This window comes from Tauraco erythrolophus, chromosome 1, assembly GCF_009769465.1.
Source record: "Tauraco erythrolophus isolate bTauEry1 chromosome 1, bTauEry1.pri, whole genome shotgun sequence".
Lineage (NCBI taxonomy): Eukaryota > Metazoa > Chordata > Aves > Musophagiformes > Musophagidae > Tauraco > Tauraco erythrolophus.
The window spans coordinates 110090966-110111410 of NC_141465.1; the positions used below are offsets into that span (position 1 = coordinate 110090966).

The 20445-nt window shown below is 42.2% G+C and overlaps 2 protein-coding genes across 8 annotated transcripts in view; one reads left to right on the forward strand and one right to left on the reverse strand.

Moving 5' to 3' along the window:
- NBEA (neurobeachin) overlaps positions 1-20445 on the reverse strand; it is a 531270-nt gene that overhangs the window by 163514 nt on the left and 347311 nt on the right. For 5 of the 7 annotated variants that reach the window (XM_086612868.1, XM_086612875.1, XM_086612851.1 and 2 more), the window contains 2 exons: positions 20215-20358; positions 5175-5311 (listed from right to left, as the gene is read on the reverse strand). In XM_086612868.1, the coding sequence (XP_086468994.1) occupies positions 5175-5311; positions 20215-20358 (281 nt within the window). Of the gene's footprint in view, positions 1-5174; positions 5312-17066; positions 17106-20214; positions 20359-20445 lie in introns of all 7 variants that reach the window. The other 2 variants (XM_086612836.1, XM_086612860.1) reach the window with 2 other exon arrangements.
- Positions 1421-2500, forward strand: MAB21L1 (mab-21 like 1). Its single transcript, XM_009985662.2, has one exon. The coding sequence runs from the start codon at positions 1421-1423 to the stop codon at positions 2498-2500; it is 1080 nt and encodes a 359-aa protein (XP_009983964.2).

A 20445-nucleotide genomic window follows, 5' to 3' on the forward strand; every position in this document is an offset into this window, starting at 1 on the left:
GCTGAACATCCAGTCTTCGCAGCATACTGGAGCGCTAGACGGCATATAAAAACGAAGCTAAGAATTGGCAAATGAGATTTACCGTTCATATCTGCTGCTTGATTTCTGGAGGGAACGTGAAAAGGACCTGACAGATACGTTTAGCGATTGATTCTCCCTTCATAAGGTACAAACACAAAAAGCAAGGCACAGACAATGCCGAAATGCATTAAACCCCAAAATCGATTAGAGCCCGTCAGAAGGTCTTTTAAACCAGTACAAATCGCGGGCTTTTGCGTCATATTTTATTCCGAAGAACGCTAAATTTGCCGTGAATCTGCTGCCTTGTTCGCCGGCCGGTTCACGTGAGAAACAAAACAAAACAAAACAAAACAACTTCTCGCTTGCAGTTACAGACAACTATCAGGAGGAAAGGGCAGCGTGACGTGACGCCAACTGTGAGTTAATGAATTTACGCCTCCGCTGCCGCAAGAGCGAGCCCGGTCGGTAGCTCCCCGGTTGATGGATGCCCATTAATACACCTGCATTCCCGGCCCGGCCGTGGGGCGGCACGCAGGGATTCAGTGCGGAGAGGCACAGTTTTGCCAAGTCCTTTCCAAACGTCAAGTTACACGCAAAGGAGAGCGATTTCTCTTGATTTCCGAGCGTACAGATGAGCAGGGTGGGTTTTCTGCCAGTAACCTTGTACCTTTCTATACGTGCCTCTGTGTGCGCGTGTGTGTGTGCCTGTGTATACGTATCTATCTCCTAGAGAGGGATTAATTAGCCGGGTTTGAGCTGAAAGAGGCTGCAGTGACGAGCCCAGTGGCGATTGGCCGCCCGCCTGCCTGGCCCTGCCTTTATAATTTCCACACGAGTGCATCTGGGCTCTTATACAAACCAACAGCCAGCTTCTTCTGACATATACACACACACACACGGCACTTTTTTCCACCATCTGATTAACCACCCTGCGCACACACGGTGATTACTACGGGAAAACATAAATAAATAGGAAGAGGTTTTATTATTCTGACTACTGGAAGCCTCGCTGGGTCTCAGTGCAACTTTTGTTTTGTTGTTTTTATTTTTTTTTCTTGCTGCTTGGGGAAGGTGCAGCTCTCAATGCTTTCCTCTCACTCACGGACCCTTTAAAAAAAGGGGGAGGAAAAATATCGCCCCCTCCAGTCCCCCGCCCGCTCCCACCTCCCCCCCCCCCCCCCCCCGCCCCCGCCACACACACTTCAAGACGGCTGATCTAAAAAAGCAGGAAGAGAGCATCTGAGGAGCAGCAGCCCCAGCGCATTTTGAAAAACATTTGTTACATTTCAGAGTGCGGCAGCCTGTTTCTCCTCTGAAGTTGGCTCCAGCCTTAGCAGCCGCATTGGATCCCACAGCCTATTGCGAGACTCCGGTATACAACCCGGATCTCTGCCCCAACATGATCGCGGCCCAGGCCAAGCTGGTGTATCATCTGAATAAATACTACAACGAGAAATGCCAAGCCAGGAAAGCTGCCATCGCCAAAACGATCCGAGAAGTCTGCAAAGTGGTGTCGGACGTGCTGAAGGAGGTGGAGGTGCAGGAGCCTCGCTTCATCAGTTCCTTGAACGAGATGGACAATCGCTACGAGGGGCTGGAAGTCATCTCTCCCACGGAGTTTGAAGTCGTGCTGTATCTGAACCAAATGGGGGTTTTCAACTTCGTGGACGACGGCTCCTTGCCGGGCTGCGCTGTGTTAAAGTTAAGCGACGGGCGCAAGCGGAGCATGTCCCTCTGGGTGGAGTTCATCACGGCGTCTGGCTACCTCTCCGCTCGCAAAATCCGGTCCAGATTTCAGACTCTGGTGGCTCAAGCCGTGGATAAGTGCAGTTACAGAGACGTGGTAAAGATGGTGGCGGACACCAGCGAAGTGAAGCTGAGAATCAGGGATAGGTACGTCGTGCAGATCACTCCGGCGTTCAAATGCACGGGGATCTGGCCGCGGAGTGCTGCCCACTGGCCGCTTCCCCACATCCCCTGGCCGGGACCCAACAGGGTGGCGGAGGTCAAGGCGGAAGGCTTCAACCTCCTGTCCAAGGAGTGCCACTCTCTGGCCGGCAAGCAGAGCTCGGCCGAGAGCGATGCCTGGGTGCTGCAGTTCGCGGAAGCCGAGAACAGACTGCAGATGGGCGGCTGCAGGAAGAAATGTCTCTCCATCCTCAAAACCTTACGGGACCGTCACCTGGAGCTGCCGGGCCAGCCCCTGAATAATTACCACATGAAAACTCTGGTTTCCTACGAATGCGAAAAGCATCCCCGCGAATCGGACTGGGACGAGTCGTGCCTGGGGGACCGGCTCAACGGGATTTTACTGCAGCTCATCTCCTGCCTCCAGTGCAGGAGGTGCCCGCACTACTTCTTGCCCAACTTAGACCTCTTTCAGGGCAAACCTCACTCGGCCCTGGAAAACGCGGCCAAACAAACGTGGCGACTGGCTAGGGAAATACTTACCAACCCGAAAAGTTTGGAGAAACTTTAGGGGGTGACTATAAAACCCTCCCGACCGATAAATCTGCTTATTTCCTGATGAAGTTTAAGCTGCCTGTTCGAAAAGTCAAATGTTTCCACTTGACAATGCAAATAATATTCTCTTTTAAAAAGGAATATAGCTTAGGCTCTTCACAAAGAAAAGCAAATAAGAACAGCAAGTATCGTTCCTCTTATCCTCCTCACAGTCTTGCAGTTCCCCGAGGGAAAAAGAAAAAAAAAAAAGAAAGAAAGAAAAAAAATGTTACCCGGAAAGCAAAATTGGCCGTAATTTAACATGATTGTGACCATTCTGCCTAGAAACGGTACCAACGGATTATAACAAACCCCAGTATTTTTATGTAAACCCTCTGTGAGTAAAAGCTATTTGGATATGCCACCTGAACAAACCCTAATGTACCTTTTAATTTGTATCAAATATTGTGATCTCACATTGTCTTTGAAATTGTGGATGTTGGTGTTTTGTGATTTGGTGAACAGAAGTTAAATTGCCATTTTGGATACTTCAAGGACATTTTCTGCTAAAGAGAAGATACCATTTAAAAAGGTAGATTTTATCATGGTACTTTTGTTAATTGTCTTTTGAAGTGTCTGAACTTAACAAGTTTACATTTTTCGTTTCATATATATTGCTTGTTCTATTTCTAACATTCCATAAATATACTTGAAATGTTATTTAAATATATTCAAAGAAATTTGGATTCTGCTTATATAATAACGCTTGAATATTGGAATTATATATTTGAAAATGCACTTGAAATACACTGGATAATTACCTTTTGTGATTTAGATTTTAATTTCTGTTGCTGACTTATTTAATTACAAGCTAATAAATGAAGTAAAATGCACATGGGTAAGCGTTTCAATACCGGATCAAGTTTTCTACTTCAGAAGCCAGAGGCAGCTATGTTTTGTGAATTTTGCCTTTCTGTTGATAGTTGCTTAAATCCTGTAAAGCAGAAAACTTAAGGGCAGCCGCCTGATTTTGCATTTTGAATAGTTTTGTAGAACAGGGAAACATTGGTGGTAAAAACACTTTGGAATTTAGCTCCAGATGATCGTCAGCAACTGTCAGACACCGATGCAGTTATTAATGCAGTAACACTTTTTCGGCTGTCAGAAAAGAAACCCATTTTCGAAAGGTTTACTATACTGACTTGTTTCTGCTCGGTTTTGAACAAAGCTGAGGAAACACAACATATCCCTGAAGCAGTCAGTGTACTGAGAAGGAGTGAGCCTGATAAAACTAGCATTTTGGCGCAAGCAGTAATAAAGAAGAAAATAAAATTTATAGGTGAAAGGTTCAAGCCGGCACCAATAAAGTGAACAACAACATTACTTCTGACCTACAAATCCGTGATGAATGTGATAAGATCGCCAGTTTGCACCCCCAGAAATCAAGCCCCTGCGCTCCCGGGGCATTCAGAGGGAATAACATGTGCGTGCCTACAAAACTGCAAAGCGATCCAAAATTGCCTACTCGTACTGCAACGCCTGGTCCTTCTCAGTACGCATTTCTTTAAAGCGGCTTTAAGAGCAAAAGGCGAAATAACAAGGCGGATTTTGTTTAGTACCCTAACAGTCAACAAGTGCTGAAAGAGGCCGATCGCCTGAGTAACACCCACTAGCAACTATTTCCAGTGGGTGCGCATTAACGAAACCGTTATACCCAGCGGCTGTGACAGAACCTCTTCTTTTGCCAGCACTCCGAAGAAAGTTCCGAGTTTGAGAAACTATTCGCCAAAGAGAAATCACCTTATTACAAACATACTCAGACGAGGTCGCTAGCATTTTTCTTGGAAATTATTTATGATATTTCTGCAGAAAAAAAAAAAAAAAACCTAACCCACCACCATTTTCTCTCTTCTAACATTTTCCAGCGCAATAACAAAGAAATAAAGCAACAGTGATAAGAATAAAAAGATATGCAGCCGAGAGGAGCGCCCTGTAACACACGTCTCTTCCGTATGCCCCCTCCTTCCCTCGCTGGCAGCCCCCTGCTCCGTTCCCGCAGGGAAGAAGCCACGCAAAGGTTTCCGCTCAAGTCACGCACCCCTGCTCTGTTGCGGCTGGGATGGAGGTTTTCGCGGAGGGGGGGGGGGAGGGGGGAGGCGGCGCTGGGGAATTGGTAGTAGTAAAGGACTTCAGAAAAAAACCCCAGAGCTTTCTCAGGAATCGAGCCTTCGGTACATGCCTATTTCCTTCCTTTTTTTTTTTTTTTTTTTCCTCCAGAAAACAAGCATTAACTCGCATTTCAGCAGAGCGTTTACTTAAATGCGCCGTGTTTTCTTATATGGAAACTAACGTTCTTGAAATAACGGGAATCTCCGATATCCTCGGAAGGGGTAAAACCATCCGCTGTGCCTCGGAAAGGCTGCGGGCTGAGACTGCTGCTCCCTCCAGGGATTTCAGAGCAATTGGCTTAACTACTAAATCTGACCACGTTCATACAAAGGCACAGAGCGAAAGGCTCTTGGAAAACGCGCACGCTGCCGTAATAGAGGATTTAACATCATTAATACATTGCGCTTTTTTTTTTTTTTTTTTTTTTTGACAAAACGCAGCGAGAGGCGGCAGACGGGAGCGGAGTTTGGAGGGAGGGGGCGGCCCCGGCGCACGTTTGCCGGGACCGGGACCGGAGCCGCCCGCCCGCCCTCCGCACTCACCTTGGGGTCGATCTTCTTGAAGGCCGGGTCATCCTCGTCCACCTCGAAGTAGATTTCCGTGGTGGTAATGGAGAGCGTCCCCTTGGCCACCACCACGGGGGCGATGAGCTGTGCCGGCGTGCTGAGCACCACGGGGCCTGCAAGGCAAGGGCAGCGGCGTCAGGTTGGAGGCGCCCGGCCGGCCCATCCCCGGTGGCCCTTCCCCTTCCCTCCGCCAAGCGAGCGCCCGGCGAGCCCCCTAATAAACTCTGTTTGTAAACCGCCGTGTTTATTCCCCTCCTGCCCGCGGCCAGAGCTTTGAACTCCGCCGTCAGGACAGAAGCGGGTTTGTGAGCTCCCGGGTTGCGAGATAAATCAGCCAGCAGCGAAATTCAGAGGGGTTAGAGTGAAAAATAGCTGCCTCTTAGAAGTAGGTCCCTTCTCTTTTCATGCCCTTTTGCTCCTCGTTAACGCTATCGCTCTTTATGTGCGATAGCGGCGACTCGTTCACACAGACACAGCTTCGACCTGGCAGCGAGGGGTCCCCGCGGCGGCCGGGCCGGGCCGGGCCGGCGGCTGAGCATCCCGCATCCCGCAGCCCCTGCCCGCCACACCGGCCCTGCGAAGCCTGGGGGCATTATTTTTTAACTCTGGGTCCAGACTTCAACTCTGAAAGCATCGCGAAAGATGGTGTTTCTTTTCTTTTCTTTTTCTTTTTTTTTTACCTACTTGAACACCACGCGCACCCAAAGGCGACCATCGTTAAATACATTTACGGCAAGATCATTTTTATTTCAACTTGCTGTCACTTAATGCTTTCAAAATTACTGTAGCAACATTTCGCTCAAATATATTCCTTAACGAGTCGCTTGCACGGGCACTGAAAAGATGGAATGGGGAAAACCTCTTATAAAAGTCAGCCTTCTCCGCACAAATTGTTAGGTTTTAATTCAGGAAAAAAACTTCTACTTTAACGCAAAAAAGAACAGGGGATCACTTTTTCACCATCTTATCTTCAACGCGGATGCAATCTACTGTTAAAGCTGCCAGTGTCGGTGTTTAGGAAGCTCACTTGCTCTAATGAAAAGATTAAATATGAAACACTCTTCTCGATTTAAGCACCAAAGCGTGCAGGGTAAGTTGTACGCACAGATATAAACACGCGCATCCACACGCATGCACAAACACACATCGGACACACACATAATAAAAGCCTCGGGACTGGGAAACTGGGTGCAACGTCTGACTGGCGCACCTTCCAGAAACTCGCAAACTGATCAACCTCAGCGAACGCTAAAAAGGGTTCGGTTGTTTTACGCCGTTAACATCTCCTCTGCAGTACGGAAGACCTTGCTCAGATGGCAGGGAGTGCTTCCAGCTGCCGTCCCCAGACAGTCGCCTCCCTGGGGACGAAGGCAGCGCCCGGGCCGAGGCGAGCGAGCCCCGGGCCGCCGTTCCCATCGAGGCTCCCAGGCACCGGTGCGACCCTTCCTCCGCTCCCAGCACCGCACGCACGCTTTGCCACCAGCTCTCGCAAGCAACGCTTCAAATTACTCACTTAGCCCAAATTAGCCCTGTACCGGTGCATCTAACTGTCATGCTGTTAATGTTTTACTTTAGCGTAACACCCGATTTGAGACCGTATTGCACAATGTTTTGTCATTTGCGCTGCAAAATAAATCCAGAGGAAGGCACGGATTACTGCGTGTACAAGGGGAAGCTCAAACGCAGTTTCAGTGACAGCTTTCAGCAGCCCAGTGTGGCAGGCTGGATAATATTGATACAAACTCTATTTTCTTTCATTTTATTGTTTTCCATCTCCTAATAAACCGGGGTAGCCTCTTGACCCGAGTCAGCTGATCGGAATCACATGCGCCGGGCTTGCTGTGCTGCTCTCCCCGTCTCGCCTCCATCTTCTCTCCCTCCCTTCGCGGTGAGAAAGGAGCCGAGCGGAGCCGAGCCGGGGAAGCCCGGCTGCAGGCTCCAAAGGGCAGCGTGATCGATCCGAAACGCCGCTTTAAAGCCTCATCAATCTTCATCTAGGTTGCTCAAGTAATTACGCCCGATTCTCTTGTACGATTACAAGTGGATTTGGGTTTCTATTCCCCAGGCCCCCTTTCTTTGTGTTTACAGAAGGGGGGTCTGGGCAGACAGCGGCTCCCTGCCCTGCAGAAGCACTTGCCCTCTCAAACAGAGCGTCCCAGCCCTCCCCTCGCCCTTCCTCGCAGCGCGGCCGGGGGCCGCCGCCTGGCCCGGCGCACGGTGATGGGCTCCCGGGCCTTTGTGCGGGAAGAAAAGCTTCTTCGGAAGGCGCGTCCTGGAAACGACCCGATATTCTATCATTTTAAGGAGGCGTTTTGTGAGCTTTGCTGAATCCCAGAAGGAAGACCATCAATTTAATCCAATTACCTCTTTTCCCTGGTGTTGTGTGGCTAAAATAAAAATAAAGCCACCGCTATTTGATGGTCAAAAGGCCAAAACCTATAATCTGACATCCAGGAGAAGACAATAGGTGCACCCCGGTTAGCGGGTGTGTTAGCGAAAAGCACTCACGGACTGGAGGAGGGGGCAGAGCTGCAAAAGCTGGGGGTGGATGTGGAGGAGAAAGGGGACATTCACTTCTCAGTCCGCTGCTGAATGAAGGGGAAACGGAGGATTTCTGGCTTCCTCCTCCTCCTCCCGAGAAAAGGCTCCGAGCTCCCAGACCGCTACCTTGGCATCTGCCCTGTGTTCTGCTCAAATGACACCCTAGATTTGTTGCAATGTAAACATGTCAGAGGTATTAAAACGCGACAAGGAATAAGCGTTATTGTACTTTCCAGAGGAGAAAACATTTGTTTAGTGGGTTTGGTGTGTTTTGTTTTATTTTATTTTCCTTTTTCTTTACTCTTTTGATTTAAAAAAAAAAAAAAAAAAGAAGAAAAAAGCATAATAAACAGTGGTCAAATTTGAGATTTCGGGGGAGAGGGTGTTCAAACTAAGTTAAAAAAATCCTTGCGGAGTTGTTGTTTCCCCCCCCCCCCCCCTCCTGAAAGCACAAAATGAAAAAAATACTTGGTATTAACAGTGTCATTTTTACACTTGTCCTTTGGAAATCTCCAATTACAACTTCCAATTCCATAGCATGTTTAAGGAGCACTGAGTCTTTTTGTTGTAGCCTTCAGGGAGCAAGCCAGCCACTGAGAGAATACGAAATTAATCCACTACAGCTATAGAGAGAGAGGATTATGTTTTAATCCCCTTTGGGAGAGTCTCTGGATTTTAAGGATCCGATATTAAAATGTTTACATAGAGCATAATCAAAATACTGCAGATTTTCCATATGGCATGGAGCTATCGGGAAGCTCTGGGTCCGCTTCCCAAACCCAACTGGTAATCTAATGAAACAAAAGCCGGGCACACCTGAGCCAAGAGCCGCGGGACGGGCTCATTCGCATGCGGGAAAGATAACGAGCTGCGGCTACCAGCCTCGCCCCGGCCCCTCGGCGATGGCGAGCTGAGCTTTTGCAGGGGATGTAAATATTCATTCCCAGCGCGGCTGTAGCCACCGAGGACTGGAAGAGCAGCGGGCTCTGCCCGCGCTCGGGGCTGAGCTGCCGGGGGCACCGGCGCACCGGGATGCCGCCGGGCGCTCCCCGCGCAGACCGGGAGCCGCCGGCAACAACGAGGGCACTTCCCTTCCAGCTCCGGGGGAAAAGGCAACCTGTGGCCGCTCCGCTTCGCCAAAGAGCTTGGCGTTCGCGGGGAGGACACGCGTCTATAGCGCTTGTCAGCTCCCGGGGCTCCAAGCCGCAGCATCTCTTGTTAAGGATCGTTTCGTTGCCCCTTCTCAACCCCTCTGAAGCGGTCGGGGCAGCCCATGGCAGGGAGGCAGCGACCTGACAAAGAAGTTCTGGCCTTAAAACCAGACCAGGAATCACTTCAGATCCACCCGTCTTGTGATCTGTTCAAATGGAGAATTTTCCGCTTTGCCTGATCCCTGTGGTCGGCACATGTGATTTACATTTCTAAAATAAACGCTACCGCGCACATACATTTCAAAAATAATATTTCCTTTCCAAAAGTAAATGATTGTGGGATTAGAAGGTCCCAGTGAATAAAAGAAGAATGTAATCTCTCTCCTCCCCTCCGCTAATTTTTGTTAAACAGCGACTTCGGTTCTTGTATTTAGCTCTTGTGTTTCTCAAGTTCAAGTGAAGAAGGTCAATGCAAATGAAAAGTTTTATCCGGTGGACGAGTTTGCAATCTGCTAAAGCAACACCAGTAAAACTACACCTCTTAAGGGAAGCTCCAAGAGAGTGGTATTTTGAACTTGTTATTTCAAACATTTTCATTTCATAAACTGTCATTTTTAACTGGAAGAGCTAAAGATGTGTTACATTTATGAGCCTGAAAATTGCACCGGAGGTATATTTGCTAAGATGATTTGGTATAATTACTCCTAAGTAGCATAAGATATATGCTTTTATATGCTGAATTATGAAAACAAGCAATCTACCTGCTGCAGACTTAGCAGTCTAACTTTTAAAATAGTATTTTGGTGATTACTTATAGATGAAAAAATACCAGCTGGGACAAACCCTTTGAAAGCATGACCAATCAGCTAGACTAATTTAATTTTACAATCTATGGATAATTATTCTGAAAAAAATGTGGTGAATATTGTTACGTTTCATTTTTAGCCGATGCTGTTTTAAAAGAAAAAACATCAATGTTTTTTCATATACTGTTTCACGTAGAAAATACAAAACAGATTAGCTGAAATGAAGACATTTACTATGTAAAATAGTTTGCATAAACTACAACTTGTAATTTTATATGATACTTGAACAAGAATTTTAAATATTGAGAATAATTATTAAAAATCACTCACAAGGTGTCTGAAATAAGACAACTTAAATTCTCTCGGCACTTTAACTCTAAAGCCAAGTGTATCTGACACTGACTTGCATGCAAAATGACTACAAATCCTTACACTTGAAAAAATTTATACATAACGCACACTCACACACAAAACCCCTTCAGTTTCTTGTAATACAAATCGTATAGCATACAAGCAGAAACAAGTATAGGCACCAGAAGCCTTTGGGAAAAGGTCTGTAGTCAGAAAAATACTTCAACCAATTAACATCATTAATACAATGCATGCACTGTCATGTAAATAGCAAGTAAACAACATAAGATTCCTAAAAAACATTTCACAGAATATAGCCTTTTTTTGTTCCCATCGTTGTCATAAATCTGATCCAAACTACCTTTCAAAAAGACTTCTGCAGTAAATATATTGAACTTACATGAGGATGGTTGCCCCCAATTTGTTCTCCACTATAGCAGATACAGGGAGTAACTCCATCACGCCAAGGCTTTTATAAGAATGCATACATACAGCTCCCTTTATGTATGACTTTCAACAGTTTCAATAAAAAGAATAATTTGCACAACTTTTTGATTGCAAAAACTAGAATATAAGTCTAAATATGACTATAATCGTGGTTTTATTTCGCCCCTCACTGAACAATAACCCCAATTCCTTTCTCCTGTTTTCAGAGATATCCAAGCTTACTTGGTTGGCTTTTTACTCTTGTACAATCATATGTTTCATATTGTGAGGGAGGGATTGATTTTTATTGTTTGTTTAAATTTCATTGCCAGTGTGGATAGGCCCTGATATCCAAAATCTTCCCCACTTTTCCCCCCTTTCCTCCATAAAGCATGTAACACTACTACTAACATCAAAGATCAACTTCAATGGTCTTTTTTCAACAATAACTAAACAATTACAGCAACTCAATTCTCTTAAGTGGTGCCATAACAGCAATGAAAAGTATTTGATTAAAAAGAAAATGTAAATAAAAACAATCTTACCTATTACAACTGTAAATAAAACAGTAAGAAATACATATTTTGATGAGATTGTGAAAATAGTTAAAGATAGTGTTGCTTAAAAAAAAAAAAAGTAATTTTCTCTCAAACACACACATACTTTCCATACATTTCAATTAAGTGACCTATGCACCTCCACAGGTAAATTATTATTTGAATTCTATACCTTCCTGGTCACATCAAAAGAAAAATATAAAATAGTACTTCTTCCTGAGGGAAAATGTGTTTCACAATACTCCTAGGAATAAGTACCTCTTTATATTGTTCAAAGTGTGATAGAAAGCAATCACTTAATAGAATGGTTACAGAATATGCAGAGACAAACTCAATATCGTCACCAAAGACAATCTTACTAGGTATCTTCTCAATGAAGGTCCCAAGGAACAATTAGCTGTGTGTCTAACAGCTTAAAGCAACTCAGAAAATCAACTTTTGCCCCCTTTTGCAGGTAAAGTCTGATTTGCTCTGTGGCGTACATGAGAACCTCTGAACCTCAAGCCACTCAAGCTCTGAGTGGCTTACATGGGTTTAATATTGTTCCAGGACATATTTGAGCGTCAACCTGCCAGATGATCACGTATTAATAATAATCAAGACTCTCCTTAATTATTTACAGCTGGCCAGAAATGTAAATGTTTGGGATAGGGACCTCACTACTGCAATGCATACATTTGCCATTCCAAAATTACATTCATACAGTGTGCTCTGCCTGAAGCTATACCTTGGAAGGACTGAGTAATTTAAACTGGTTTAGAAACTAAGAAGTTGACTGTTAAGCAGTGCATCCAGATGTGAGTATACTATGCTAATGCACTATGACCTGCGCTAGCTTCCTCCTCATTTTCAGGTAAAATTTAGGGGACTTCTTTTCAACCTAGAAAACCTTAAGTGATGCTGAACATGCCCACATAAGTGACAGTTCCTCTCTCTGAGAGAGCCACTATAGCTGTCTATTTAATCAAAAAGTAGCAGAAAAAACACACCTTAGAAAAGCATATTTAACGTTGGAAAGAGAAAGGAGAAAGCAGAGGTAGCATCCTGCTATAGTAGTACACCACTGAAACAGGAGCTTATTGTAGTGAGTCAGGAACACGAGGGATCAAATCCCAGTTGCAAGTCTGAGTGAACCAGACTTGACAGGTATCTTATACAGTCCAGCTTGTGTACCTTGTCATGCCAATAGAGCTCAATTGATTAGAAATGAAATGAAAGATGTGAGCCCTCAGCTTTCATTTCTTCTAGTTTCCGTTCTGGAAAAGCTCTTTAGGATAAACTGTCAGCCTTATACTTCTTGAGACTGTAGTGCAGGGAAGTATCATAGGAAGTATAAGATTGCTTGTGATATTTTGAAGTTCAGTTATTTGGTTAGCTACTCCTATATGTGTGTGGGAAGAAAGAAAGAAGTTGTTTAATTAGCATGAAACTTGCTGGGTATATTTGGAAGACTCATCTAAGATGCAATAGTTGTAACTTCAAAATTTTCTGAAAATACGAGTATCTCTAAACACCACCACCAGAACAAATAAAGAATGTTTTCTAGTGTAACTGTGTCTACTGGTTGATTGCGTGTTTTGCTTTCCCACAGTTAGGGAACTTCTGAAGACTCTCCCACAAAGATTCTCTGGTAAAAGGAGAAACTGATGCGGCAGGCTCTGTCATGTAGGGTTTTTCCTTAACAATGTGATTTCATTGCAGGAATTTTATTGCTTCCGAAATCCTTACTCCTGTGTTAAAGTTTGTTCAAAATGGTTTCTAGGTTCAGAAGTTACAAAGATAGAGGCTGACAGAGGATGCTCATATAAACCTTGTTTCTTTAGAAAACCAAGCTAAAAGCGCTTGTGTAACAGGCTACCAGTGAGGACTGCCCAAATGCACTGGCTGAGGATGCATCGTCTGATTTTGGCCAATGAAACCAAGATTAACCAAACTGTCATCTTGATTGATTGCTTAGCTTGCTTCTGTAACATCAGTGCCAAAACGACAACAAAAAAGAAAAAAACCTGTCCATTGATCAGGGAAAGTTCTGGATACATTTCTACCACTAATCTACATAGGTCGGTCGCTATAGGGTCTTGTGAAGGTTTTGGAGAACAGGGGGTTTCATAGGAAAATCAGTTGCATAGAGAAGATGAAATAAGATGTAGAACTGTGGAGTCTGACTCTACACCTAGGCCTGTATTTCTGCAGTCTCTCTCCTCTATACCAGATAGCTCATCACCTTGGTCTTTAATCAGCTAACCAGCCCCATCCAGGATGTGGTACTCTGGGACAAGGGAGAAGAAATAGACCTGTGCACTCAGCAACTGGGCACTCGTGGGCTCTGTTGCAGTCAAACTCTGCAGCCTGAGAAGTTTCAAATAAAAAGACTTTTGCAAGTTAGAGGGGAAAAAAAGAAACTTAAATAGACGGGTATGAGTGGACCGTAAGAACACAGGAAGCACTTTCAGAGCCTTCTGTAAATACAAAACAACGAAGTTTGAATTGATTTAATTTTCAAGCTTGGAAAGCAGGAAATGTGGCTGCCATTTTAAAAGTCGAAGATGCTGAGACTTAGAATGGGGTGTAATAAGGTATAAAGGGAAGAGCTCTTCAAAGCTGTGTTAGGAGCACTATCATATGTGACTGACAACCACCTTATAAAATATTAAGCTGTTTTGGATAGTAATGTGGAAAAAATGATTAGAACAAACACTGAGATATCTAAAAATAGTATGTTATAGAAACTGTTTGTTTGTTTTCCCTGTGAAAGCCAACTACATATCAAAATTATTACTGTTTTCAGTTTATGCCTGAATCTATACTCTAAATTAAACTCATACAAGTATGTTTTTCTTTTTTATACTTAGACTTGAGGATCAAAATCTGAATATATAATGAGCAGAAACTATGGAAATCTGCTGAATTAAATTTCCATGTTTGGAAGTAGAAGGTTTGTGTGGTTATGCGTCTACCATAAAAAGGGAAAAAACATCATTCTTCTTCCACATTCCTATCCCTCCCACAAATAAGCAACTCCCCCAACGAAATTCCTATCTTGAATGCAAATTTGTAGGAAAAACGGAGTTTGAGAGGAGAATACTACTCAGGAGTGCACACTGAATTTAGTGAACAGTTTCTATTGAGAAGCTTGAAAAACTAGAAGAAATATTAAGACTTTTTTTTTTGTTGTCTTCTAATGAAACTTTGATATTTGGTATTTAACTGACAAATCTGTGTGTGTACATATACATATACACTTTCTTAAAGAAAAAAACATAAAACATGGAAAAGATTAAGGTACCTTAGCCATCTCCAGACAGAGAGGAAAAAGAGAGTGAGGCAAAGAGAGTGCAAGAGAGAGGAGAGGTAGAGAAGATGGGGAAAAAAAGAAAGTGAGTAACTACCACCTCTGACTCTGGAAGCCACAGAGGTGCAAGCCGTTGGAGGCTGAGAGAGAATTATTAGGAAACATCACTGCATACTTCTTACAGCCTTTCCTGGGCTTCTGTGGTTGCTGCTTTCTGACCCCTGGAACCCCCGAGGCCATCAGCCACTGGTCTATGGATGGCAACTGCTGTAGTAGAAGATGGGCACGCGACGGGCAGCAGGGCTCTCCCTGCCTCGCAGGAGAGGACACACCAGGGAGGGAGGAGAGGAGCTGGAGAGGGAGGATGAGATCACTCTGGGAATCACTGTCATGCTTTGCTCTCTAGGAGTTGAGAGGGATGAAGATGATTCCTCTCCTCCAAGACCTCCTGAGTACACTGTGGTCACTGCTGGAGGCAATATAATGTGCCATTTGGTCCTTTCTTTTAACCCATTACTCTTGTAGCAGATAATGTAACAAAACTTTCTCTGATTGGCCCCAAACTAATGATCTTTTTTTATGCCTGCAAAACTGAATAATTTGAAAATCCGCCTTCTCAGTAGAGGCTCATGCTATTGTTCTTCTCTTTAATTAAGAACATCTACTGTCTGTCTAATTCCATAAACAAAAACAATAGAAATGATCTTACATACCTTAAAATAATTTTGAGATGACAACAGAAGAAAAAACAAAAAAATATGCCCTTCCATTACTCCTTATGAATAGGTAAGAAAAAGTTGCAAACAGCTTTGCTTACCAGAGATTGTCTACACTTGTCAATTTTTGTAAAGAAAATTCAGTGTCAGATTTTGGCCATAAGAAATATTACTGTAACTAAATATGTATATGTATGAATATTAAATGCATATTTATATATAAAGATGAGTCAATTGTATTTAAGTTTTCCATTCCAAATACTTATTTTCTGAGCTTTTTGTGGCTTTAGATGCAGTTCCTTGGTGTGTTAGTGTTTTTATTACTGCATCTGGCCCTATCTAAGGCCTCAACATAATTTCAGAAATGTAAATGAGTCCTTTGTTAGAAACTGGAATAAAAAATTTCCCTAAGGGTTAAACGATTTACTTTTTTTTTTTAGGTACTGCTATACAATTTTAACTGTAACTCTATGTAGCAGAACTTTTGGCACTATTCCAATTTCCTCTAATGACAGAGTCAAATATTTTTTCTGTTGGAAATTGCTCAAAATCGTGATGATTTCTGTTAGCTTGTCTGAAATGAGACAAAAGGCTTATTTTGCATAGGCCACAAAACAGATGTTGATAATGTTTGGTTACCACCAGTCTTGTCTGGACTTCAAACAGATGACCTGGAAGTGAAAGGTCTTATATCTCATTAATAATAATACAAGCTGTCAAATCCTCATGACCCAGTGCGTTCCTTAGCACAGGGCAGTAAGTCAATACACTTAGCACACCACCAAGAAGTCTGGATAGAGGGCTTATCACGTTTAGTCCTCAAAACAATGTGGCCTAGCTACTCACGCTGACTTGGATCGAAAATCAGCTCTTGTTTAGCTGTACTACTTTCTAGAAATATTTCTATATTAAAGTTCAGCATTGCTAAAAGTTAGGGCAATGCTGGGATGCTCTGTCTCACTCAGACCTTCCTGGCACATTTGCATGTGGGGGGTTTCCTGCCACCTAGAGACAGATGTCCAAGAAGAAGGGAAGATTCTGTAGCCAAGGTTAAGATACGTTAAAACTAAGATGCATTAAAGGCAGTTAATGGCTGTCCTTGGGTTAATTTGCATGAGTTGCTCAATTTCCTTCTACAATGGAGTGAATAATATGTATTTATTCTTGCAAAACTGTTGTGAGGCTGTAATTCACCACAGCTTATAAGGAAGCCAGATTCTGAGTTGACTGAGCCCATGCAAATAACCAGAGAGATGCCTGCCTAAGCCTTTTGCATTCCCCAAATAACCCAAAGCCTTATATCCTCCTATATTTATTTCTTTTTTTTTTCTTTCTAGAAATTACTGTAGAGAGTAGCAAAAGAGTTCATCAGGGATACTTTGCTTGGCTGGGGCCTATTTGCTGTTGCCACCATGCATATGACAAAACAGATGAAATGTGCTCCAGTTACAAAACACGTATCTTTCAAAAATGTCATTAAGGCTAAATTCTGCTCTCGGATGAGCACAAACAATTTTCAGGGAGTCAACTGCAATTTCACAACAGCGAAGAGAATGTATTACTAAAATGTAAAATTCATAAAACCTTAGTGGTTCAACATTTATTCTGTATTTTGTTTGGTTTTATTTCTTTTAATGACCTATTTTAGTGCAAGATCAGTGCTTTAAACAAATCAAGTTTGGTGAAAGAATATTAATTATCTATTAAAACATATTCCCCTTTGCGAATGCCAGCTTGTGATATTAGAATACATTCACGCATTTTTCACTCTGAAAAAATCACTTACTAAGCAGAAAGACAAACTGTTAGCAAATTTGCATTCTCAGGCTCTTAAGAGAAAAGGTAAGTAATTAAGAGCCCACCTGCAGCATTAGAAAATTGAAAAGGAAAAGAAAAGGAGAAGAGTTAGTAATATCAACTCACTACAGTGGATTTGATTTTATTGCCTACGGATTCACAATGTGTTAGAGAACTGTTAAAATTGACTGGGCTATCTCAATCATTAGTTCTAACAGAGATGTGACTTGCCTCTTGAAGTGAACAGTCTGGGAAGAAAAGGAGCTAAAACTGAAACAGAAAAATGTAAAATATTTTAATATATAAATGCTAAACCAAGAACAACACCTTTTGATAACTCATACTGTAAGACAGTTAAAATACTGTTTTAGCTAGAACTTAGAAGTCATAGAATCATAGAATCATAATGCTAAGACCATAACAACATGGAATCTGATTTTTATATTTTATTAAAATGCTACTTAATATAATGAAATCTGACCGACGGCCTTGCAACATATGGAATACTAGGATTATATAATAAAAATATTCAGACTATAATTATCTAAAAATTCTCCATTCCATATGTAATTTATCAAAGTGAACTTTACATTGATTTGTGCCACATGGTTGATGAAAAACTATAAAGAGCCTCTGGAACAAAAGGTATGTACAGATAACTTCGTACGAACAGTCTCAATCTGTTTCCAACTTTCTTTTTTTTTTTTAGTTTTAACTTCACAAATCAAAATATTGCAATATTTATATTCTCTTGGTTAAAAGTATTCTAAAACATAAAGCCTCATCTTTTAAAAAGGTACCTTGTTTTCACGGAAAAAATGTTAAATTGTTTTAGTTAAATGTGGACAATCTTAAATCAATTTAAATCTGTTTTATAATGATTTTGTTTAATTCTTATCCCTTACTGAGACAATCCAAATCATTGTAAATCAGGTTTAAATTGATTTAAACTTTAAAGTTAAATTGGAGGCATATCTGAATATAGAAATACCTATGTATCATTCCACTTTGAACGGTAACTAGATATAAATGATGCTGTGATATACCATAACTTGGCATATCTCAAAGATTCCAGATCACATACGCTGAATCTATGCAACTCTTTAAAATTAGGCAAGAAGGGACAGTGTGGCTTTATTGCCATCAAAGGTTGTTCTAACCTTTTTAGGCGTAAACCCCAGCCTCTTTGCCTGCTGTTTTTCTTGATTTCAGTTACTGGACTCAAGTTTCAGAGTCACATTGCATATACTGAAAACTGTGGAAAACAGTGGCATCGCTTTATGCAAAATCATGCAGGGAAACACAGGGTATGGAGGGATTCAATTTTTTTCTTCACTGATTGGTAAAATTTACAGAAGACACATATGATACCTTGTGTGACTACTAACTCTCAAAATCATTTCATCTCCAAAAATAAGCAAGAGTCAAGAAGCAAAGGCTGCAGCTAATCTCATAGCAAAATGAGGTAGTGGAACGTGGGTTCTTTTTGAGAAGTTCGGTTTTTGGTACACATATAGCACCATTACCACACCATCTCACTACACTTGGAAACACCCTGCTTGCCCTGTTAGTGTTGATGGGGAACACAAAGGCTCATTTCCGACACTGTTAGGATAAGCTTCCTGTCATTATTTCAAAAGTTAATTTGCTTCGATTTCTACAGTTTCTATTTTTCTAACACTGACAATATCTCTGACTTTCTACAAACTGTAAAGGGAAAGGAATAGAATTACTGTGCCATGTCCTCAAGGAGCAGGAGATGTTATGTATGTAGTGATCTCTAGTGAAAAAGTACATTGCACAGAAATACTTAAGGACACATTGAAATATCAGGTTTTTGCAGAGGGATGTAGCTTTAAGGATTCTATTACATCAGTGTGTTTGCATGAAATGGCAGGGTTGGGCTATATATAAGAAGTTCATATCTGACTGTGAGATTCTCCAGACTGGGAAAGAATTTTTCATGTTCACTTTGCAGTTCTAATCAATATTTCAGTGTAATTGCATATTGGATCCTTTAAACTATAGCTACTGTATGAACATTTAGTCAGAAGCACTGCTCTCAGATATAAGAACTTAGCCAAAGCAGCATCCAGTGTTCCTCTAAAGGAGAAAGGGACATCGATCAAATTATCCCACTAATGGTCCTGCTTGTCTTACTATTTTATTGACTCAAGACAACAGTGTCTCAGCAATAGTTAGCTGCAGATTGAGGAAGCAAGCAGATGGACATATTAACTGTGATAATCATATACTGAAGGCTGTTCCCAAAGAAAGGCATTTACTTCCCCTCTCTGCTCTGCTCTGTTTTCAAAGCATGAGACTAACTTTCATGTAGGCACTTTTTGCTTGTGTTTGTTTGTTTTCTTTTGTTTTGTTTTAACCATCTGTTTATGATCTCGTCTTTGCCACAAATTTTTACTTTGTCATCAGAAGAATGTGCAGGAGCAAAGTTAGCTATTTTAGAAATTCAATGATGCAGAAAAAACTTCCTGAGACACCACAAAACTTCCCCTTAGCAGAGTAATTTAATAAAGGTATTTTAAAAATATAAAAATTCCATACTGCATTTCACAGTTTTTGCATTTTTATCTCATCTGAGAGGAGAGTATATTTTCAACTTTCAACATGTCTTTCCTTCCAGACTATGTCCCCTGGAAAGGTAGGATTGCAGACAGAACTGTAACAGAACCTGCTAGAAGATGGATAAAACTGACACCTCACCGCATACCTTCACATAAGGAGAAAGGACCAGAAGGGATCTTTCGCGTAGGCTTCTATGAAGGATTCATTCCCAGCTTGTTTGCTAACTAATGGAGTTCATAGCTTGGTTACAGTTTCACTCCTTCTTAGACCCTGCTTACAACAGGCAACTTTTTCCCTCGCTATAACAGATGGGTTGAGATACTGCAGATCCCCCTTAACTGCATCAGCGAGAGAAGTGGGTGGCAGCAGGAGCGCAGGTGCCTCTCCACAAGCTGCGTGGCACTTGGGATCAGGTCGTGAATGCCACAATCGCACTCTGACTCACAAAACCCTGGGTTACGGAATTAGTCCGTATTTCCACTTTAACCATAAAAAAGAGGTGTTCCCATAGTGGTTTTACAGAATTTTCAACAAGTCATAGGCAGCAATAAAAGCACTTGAGCTATTGCTATTTCTCGCATCTCTGCTGAAAGACCGGGCAATGGGCACATGCTTTGCAATCGATTCCCTTAGTTCATGGAAGTAGGACATCATATTAAATCTGGAACACAAATAATCTGTAGTGTACTTATATACATAGCTGTCAATATTAAGACACTAGCAACAAAGGTTAAGGACAATTTTAGAAGAGCCTTTTGGCTTATATCTTATTTGTAATGAAAAATATAATTACCTGCAAGGTTGTCAATCTCTTTCTCTTGGAGCAGGCTAACAGCATCATCGTCTCCTTCCAGCATAAGCTCAGTTTCTGCATTCTGATTTACCACAGCTTGACTGCGGAAAGTTTTCTTTGACTTCACTACATCCTCTTCGGTGCCTAAAAAAAAGTTACAAATGTCGTGAATTTAGTTAAATAAAATTTTAAATATAAAACAACCACAGTCAAGTAGTAAAAAAAGAGAGT